Below are 7,081 nucleotides of genomic sequence, written 5' to 3'. Positions count from 1 at the left end.
ATATTTAATTAAATATATTGAATTAGATTTTTATATTTTTTCTTTCATGTTAAGTTTAGTTAAAATTTTGTAATTTTGTGTATGTGACATTTTTATTAGTTTTTATTGTTTTCAAATGTCTATATAGTTTTATTTATTTTTATTTCAGTTTTAATTAGTTTAGTGACCCCATCCTGGTGGAGAAAGTAGCTAACCTGCTGTACCTGGTGATGCAGGACAACCCTAACCTGCAGCGGCTCTACCTCACCGGAGTTTTCTTCTTCATCATGATGTACACCGGCTCCAACGTGCTGCCCGTGGCACGGTACTCTCCCTGCATCTCAGGCCATGAGAACTAAACTCCTCATAATGTGTTCTCCGAGAAATGCCATTTATGTTTTTGATAACTTGTCATATGCATAAATATGTTCTTCTCTCTAGGTTCTTGAAATACACTCACCTGAAGCAAGCCTTTAAATCAGAGGAGGTAAAGCAGATCTGACGTCTCACACAGTGCAGTTAAACACTGATGACACGGTAAATCTGAGCATGTGTTTGACCCGCAGGCTAAAGGTCAGGACATCGTTCAGAGGAGCGTGTTGGGCTCGATGCTGCCGGAGGCCATGGTGTGTTACCTGGAGAACTACGAGGCCGAGCGCTTCTCCGAGATATTCTTGGGAGAGTTTGACACGCCTGAAGCCATCTGGAGCAGTGAGATGAGGTCAGCTTCTCGTTCCTCGCTCTAGAACTCCTGTGCTGTGGCTCTAGAGGCCTTCTTTGCCATTTCTCTGCATCTCTTTATGGTTCTTATGTGTTTTGAAAAAGCAAAAAAGGCCAAAAGCTCAATGTTGTGCTCAACCACAAAACATTTCAAACAGGAGAATCAAAGTTGGCACACCACAGCTCCAAAAGTGGTGAGAACATAAATATTTTTCTACTTTTGGAGCTGTGGTGTGCCATTTCTTTCATGTTAAGTTTAGTTAAAATTTTGTAATTTTGTGTATGTGACATTTTTATTAGTTTTTATTGTTTTCAAATGTCTATATAGTTTTATTTATTTTTATTTCAGTTTTAATTAGTTTAGTACATCACGTTAAACTAAATGAAAATGAGAAATGTTGCCTTGTTAACCAGCTGAAAAAAAAAATAAAATTTTTTTTTTATTTCAGTTAACATTTATTTTATTCCATGTAACAAACATGTTATGGTTTACTCTAAGCCTGAGGTAAGTTTTTTGCACAGAAGCCTGGTTGATTGTGGACTGTGGATCTAGAGGTGTTTTTGTATTTCTGTGTGTATTTTTATGGTTCATATGTGTTTTGTTCCACTTGAATTTGTCTTTATGAATGCTAAATACTAAAACTAAAACTAAAACCTAAAGTAATATTTCAATTATAAAAAAATATATAAAAATTAACTAAAATATATTTTTAAAATATATTTGACTTTTTTACTTTGTTTCTCTGAAAATTAAAGAGATTTTAGATGGGTAAACCTGTGTTATTAGTATCCTTGAGATACTATTATAGGTTTTGTTAATACTTTGAATTAGATTTTATTTTATACTTTCTGCTTTCAGTTTAGCTAAAACATTTTTATTCATTTTTGTTGTTTTTAAATGTCTATATAATTTTTGTTTCAGTTTTAGTTATTTTAGTACATCAAATTAAACTAAATGAAAATGACAAAAATTGCCATGTTGACTAGGTGAGTATTTTTTCTGTTAACATTAATTGTATTCCAACAACAAACATGTTCTTTAAGGTTTTATTTAACTATGCTAACCCAAAGGTAAACGTGAATTAGCACAGAAGACCTGCTCCTTCATGCTGGTTGATTGTGGTGTGTGTTGACAGGCGTCTGATGATCGAGAAGATCGCCGCTCATCTGGCAGACTTCAGTCCTCGTCTGCAGAGTAACACTCGCGCTCTCTATCAGTACTGTCCCATTCCTGTGGTCAGCTTCCCTCAGCTGGACAACGAGCTCTTCTGCAACATCTATTACCTGCGGCACCTGTGTGACTCCAGCCGCTTCCCCGACTGGCCCATACGAGACCCGGTACACACATCTACAGACACATTCAGAGCCTGCTTTCTTGTGTGATGCGAAGGCCTTCTGTGATGGTCTGTGCTCTGCAGGTGAAGCTGCTGAAGGACACTCTGGACGCCTGGAAGAGAGAGGTGGAGAAGAAGCCGCCCTCCATGTCTGTGGATGACGCCTATGAAGTGCTGAACCTCCCTAAAGGACAGGGACAGTGAGTCTCTTTTGTAGTACTTTATTTTTTTGCACTTCTAAGGTCCTGTGTCCACCAAAGCGTTTTTAGCCAGCTGAAAACGCCAGGCGCTCTGCTGAAAACGCCCAGCTGTGAGCGCTTGAGAGCGCTTTTTGTGGCACAGCGTTTTTTCAGTTGAGACGCTTTGGTTGCTATGATACGGAATATCCGCTAAACTGTTACTTGTATCTGATTTGGTAGATAATTTGTTTCTGACTAAAATGTTGACACAATGTAGAGTACTTGCTCTGGTCCTTAAATTTATATGGACAACAGGATTAGTCCGTTTAAAAAAACAAAAACAAAACAACTGAAGCAAGAAAATTATTCTGACTGCCAGACATTAACGTTACATATATAACGTTACATTTTAACAAACAAAACGGTTTGCAAGCTAGGCTACATAGCTTTTTCCTTATTTCCTAATTAGTTGTCTAGGTAACTGCTGCTTACCTGGTAGACCCACGGCAAAGGAAATGTTCCTCCAGGCATTATTCTTCAAATTTACATTGTGGTAGTCCGGGGAAGTCATCTGGTAGAGACATGGATGCTCAGAAACCAGCAATATTAATTTCTCCTCCATTTTTCCAGTTGTTGTGCTTGTTGACACGTCGTTGTAACAAAATGACTGTTGTGACAGTTGATCGGTGTGGAATTTGCCCCGCCCCTCCTGCACTCTGATTGGTTAGCTGACTAGAAAGTGACAGTGATGAGCGCAGCGTTTTATCCAAAGTTGAACATTCTTCAACTCTCGGCGCCGAGAAAAGAGCGTGAAAAAGACGCTCAGCGCTCGGCACGCTCCTGGCGTTTTAAAAAACGCGGCGCTCCCATTGAGAACAACTGAAAAAACACGCTAGCCGCGGGGAAAAACGCTTTGGTGGACACAGGGCCTTAGTGCCAAAACCAGTCATTGTTTAGTTTCACTTCACCATTTCATCACATTCTGACCCTTGAGAATTAAAAAACCTTGTTTTGCTACTGTACCTTTAAGACTTTTATATGTATATTACTCATTTTTTTGATTGCTTAACCTCTTTTTGCATGCAGAGAGAATACACATCTCTCGTTCTGACAGCTTCTCAGGTGACACTATAACATCAGAGAGTAGTGATTATTGATTGTAATCTTTGTTGCTTTTTTTAAAGGCATGAAGAGAGTAAAATAAGGAAAGCTTACTTCAGATTGGCCCAAAAATACCATCCAGACAAAAATCCGGATGGCAGGGTATGTACAACAGTTCACTGAGTGTCATTATCAGTGAATGAATTCTAAACTATAACTAAGCGTGCTGTGTGTGTGTGTGTGTGTGTGTGTGTGTGTGTGTTCAGGACATGTTTGAGAAGGTCAACAAAGCCTACGAGTTCCTGTGCACCAAATCGGCCCGTATTGTGGACGGTCCTGACCCAGAGAACATCATCCTGATCCTCAAAGCCCAGAGCATCCTGTTCAACAGACACAAGCAGGGTTCGACACGCTCCTCTCAGACACAGCTCCTGATCTCCAGACGCTCAGAGACTGATCTCCTTCTCTCTCTCCTCAGAACTGGAGCCGTATAAATACGCCGGCTACCCCATGCTAATTAAGACCATCACCATGGAGACGGGTGACGGGCAGCTGTTCTCCAAGACCTCGGCTCTATTACCTGCTGCTGCTGAGCTGGCCTTCCACACCGTCAACTGTTCAGCGCTGAATGCGGAGGAGCTGCGGCGGGAGAACGGCATCGAGGTCAGCATGTGTTGACATTACCAGCAGCAGTCACACTGTGGCTCTTCACTGTCTGCTGAGTGTTGATGAGGCTTGTGTGTTGTGTGTCAGGTGCTGATGGAGGCTCTGTCTCGCTGCGTGTCTGTGCTCACCGCCTCCAGCAGACCGGAGGACATGGCAGTGCAGGTACGGCTTCAGCACAGCCACACGAGTAAAGAGTGAATACAGTGAGCTCAGAGTGTGATTTTGTGTGCATTGTGGGTGTTCTTCAGGTGTGCGGGCACGTCTGCAGGTGCTATAGCGTTGCTGCTCAGTTCGAGGAGTGCAGAGAGAAGATAGTCGAGCTTCCCAACATTATTAGAGATGTTTGTCACATTCTCTACTACAGCAAGGTAAGAACACACATCGCTTTATTACACGAATCTGACTCCTGTCCACTGTCAGAGAGCAGGACACAGCTCTGCTTCTCAAATAGAAAACCTCTTTCTGTATAATTTAATGAGGTATAAAACTTTACAGACACTGGCCCTTAAAAGTGTCATATTGTACTCTTTTTATTAAGGTATAGGAAATATTATAGTAAAGATCACTTGAAATTTTAATCAAGATTTCTTCCATCAAAAATAAAATTGTTTTATTGCTATAATTATTACAAATTGTTTGTGTGGCCCTGCAGCACAAAAGCAGTCTCTTGGCCAAATATTGTCCTATCCTAACAAACCATACATCAATGGAAAGATTATTTATTCAGCTTTCAGATGATGTATAAATCACAATTTCCAAAAATTGACCCTTATGACTGGTTTTGTGCTCCAGGGTCACATATTATTTATTATTATACATTTTATAAATTATATAAATAAAAGGTATTCATTTATTATAAATAAATGTTTTATTATTACATTTTATTTTAACGCTTTACAATGTCTTTGTTACACGTGTAACATGTACTATATATAGTAATAACAGTAAATTATGCATAAATACTAGCAACTAACCTGAACCTGTTAACGACTCATTTGTCCAGTTAATGGTCTGGATAGACTAGTGAGAGAGTTGTGTTGTATTGTTTGTGTGGATAAGTGATGTTTTCATACACCGAGTCTCAGAGTGTTTCTGTTTGCCGTGTCTCAGGGTCTGCCGCGCTTGGCGTCTCTGGCGGTGGAGTGCGTCAGCTCCTTCGCGGTGGACTTCTTCCTGCAGACGCACCTGTACCAGGCTGGAGTTCTGTGGCACCTGCTCTTCACGCTCTTCAGCTACGACTACACGCTGGAGGAGAGTGGCGTCCAGGCCAGCCAAGACACCAACCAGCAGCAGGTGTGCAACAGCCTGGCCAAGCTGAGCGTGGGGGCCCTCGGGCGGCTGGCGGGGTACAGCGGGGCCCAGGGCCCAGAGGAGGGCCCCCCCGGGGAGCCCAACGGCGGAGGAGCCGCAGCACACCTTCCAGAGAACCCCGCCATCCGGAAGAGCCTGGCTGCCATGCTGACGCCCTACATCTCACGCAGACTGGGCCGCAGCACGCCCGCGGAGGTACAGGAGGAGCCAGCAACTGCACACAGTCACACAACAGAGGCTGGAGAGACGGTTTGTTCATGTGTGGTTCATCTGTTGGTTCTGCAGGTCCTGAAGCTGCTGAACAGTAACTCGGAAACGCCGTACTTGATCTGGAACAACGGCACGCGAGCGGAGCTGATGGAGTTCCTGGAGGAGCAGCAGGAGAGCAACATCAAGAGAGTGAGACGCTCCTCACGATCCTCTGCTGCTCCTCACACTCCTCTGATTCAGATCACACTCACTCTTTGTGTGTTTGCAGGGCGAGTGCGACACGAGCTTCGGCTCAGAGTTCCTGTTCAGTGAACACGGGAAGGAGCTGATCGTGGGAGAGATCTTCGTTAGGGTTTATAACGAGCAGCCTGCGTTTCCTCTGGAGGTGAGAGACGCCTACACTACTGTACTGACGATCCAGAAGAAGTCTCTTCTGCATTTATTTGATCAAAAATGTACAAAAAACGGTGAAATATTATTACAGTTTAAAACAGCTGTTTTCTATGTGAATCTCTGTTAAACTGTAATGTATTTCTGTGATGCGCAGCTGTATTTTCAGCATCATTACTCCAGTCTTCAGTGTCACATGATCTTCAGAAATCATTCTAATATGCTGATTTGCTGCTCAACAAACATTTCTGATTATTATCAATGTTGAAAACGGTTGTGCTGCACAATATTTCTGTGGAAACCGTGATGCATTTTATTTTTCAGGATTCACAGATGAATAGAAAGTTCAATACAAAGGTTTAATGCACCCTTGATGAATGAAGTATTCATTTCTTTAAATGTAGAGTGTCTGACAGCTGTTAAACACTCTGGTCTGTGTGTGTTTGTCAGTATCCGAAGGCGTTTGCATCGAGTCTGCTGGACTATGTGGGCTCTCAGGCTCAGTATCTGCACACGCTGCTGGCGATGACGCAGACTAATAAAGTGGAGTCGCAGCAGCACGCTCAGAGACTGCGCTGGGCCGAGATGGCGCTGGAAGCTCTCCGCAACGTCATCAAGAACAACCCAGGTGCCTGAAACACAGCAGACTGATGCATGTGTGTGTAGAGGCTGGTTACTGATGTGTGTGTGTGTGTTTCGCAGGCTCTGAGACGGAGTGCATCGGTCACTTCAAGCTGCTCTTCTCTCTGCTGAGGGTCCACGGCGCCGGAAGAGTCCAGCAGCTGGCTTTAGAGGTGCATTAGAAACCAGAAGTCTGTGCTTCATACTTCACTCACATTGAAACATCATCTCTGTTAACACTGTGGTTTGCTGTAGGTGGTGAACACGGTCACATCAAACCAGGACTGCGTGGTCAACATCGCTGAGTCTCTGGTTCTGCCCAATCTGCTGGTGCTGCTGCACTCCTTACCCTCCAGTAAGACTAATGAACCATGACATGCGTTCAGAACAGATGGATCCTCACTGGGACTGCTGTGTTGCAGGGTTACTGCAGTTAACTAAAACACAAACAGGAACTAAAATTAAAAACATAAAAAATATATGATTTTGTTACTTAAAATAAATGTTATTAATGGTAATGCTATATATATATATATATATATATATATATATATATATATACTGAACAAA

At 42.6% G+C, this 7,081-nt stretch overlaps 1 protein-coding gene across 1 annotated transcript in view; it reads left to right on the top strand.

Moving 5' to 3' along the window:
* The window catches only part of dnajc13 (DnaJ heat shock protein family (Hsp40) member C13), a 27,668-nt gene that overhangs the window by 17,076 nt on the left and 3,511 nt on the right, over positions 1 to 7,081 (top strand). Inside the window, exons 32-44 of the mRNA XM_016443255.1 lie at positions 1,836 to 2,037; positions 2,118 to 2,233; positions 3,397 to 3,475; positions 3,580 to 3,715; positions 3,792 to 3,976; positions 4,067 to 4,141; positions 4,228 to 4,347; positions 5,090 to 5,485; positions 5,576 to 5,689; positions 5,769 to 5,885; positions 6,341 to 6,518; positions 6,593 to 6,684; positions 6,767 to 6,866. Of these exons, the coding sequence (XP_016298741.1) occupies positions 1,836 to 2,037; positions 2,118 to 2,233; positions 3,397 to 3,475; positions 3,580 to 3,715; positions 3,792 to 3,976; positions 4,067 to 4,141; positions 4,228 to 4,347; positions 5,090 to 5,485; positions 5,576 to 5,689; positions 5,769 to 5,885; positions 6,341 to 6,518; positions 6,593 to 6,684; positions 6,767 to 6,866 (1,910 nt within the window). The remainder of the gene's footprint in view (positions 1 to 1,835; positions 2,038 to 2,117; positions 2,234 to 3,396; positions 3,476 to 3,579; positions 3,716 to 3,791; positions 3,977 to 4,066; positions 4,142 to 4,227; positions 4,348 to 5,089; positions 5,486 to 5,575; positions 5,690 to 5,768; positions 5,886 to 6,340; positions 6,519 to 6,592; positions 6,685 to 6,766; positions 6,867 to 7,081) is intronic.

This window comes from Sinocyclocheilus anshuiensis, unplaced genomic scaffold (genome assembly GCF_001515605.1).
Source record: "Sinocyclocheilus anshuiensis isolate Anshui unplaced genomic scaffold, SAMN03320099.WGS_v1.1 scaffold631, whole genome shotgun sequence".
NCBI lineage: Eukaryota > Metazoa > Chordata > Actinopteri > Cypriniformes > Cyprinidae > Sinocyclocheilus > Sinocyclocheilus anshuiensis.
The sequence above is the reverse complement of the archived record's forward strand: the minus strand, read 5'-3'. Positions and strand labels throughout refer to the sequence as shown.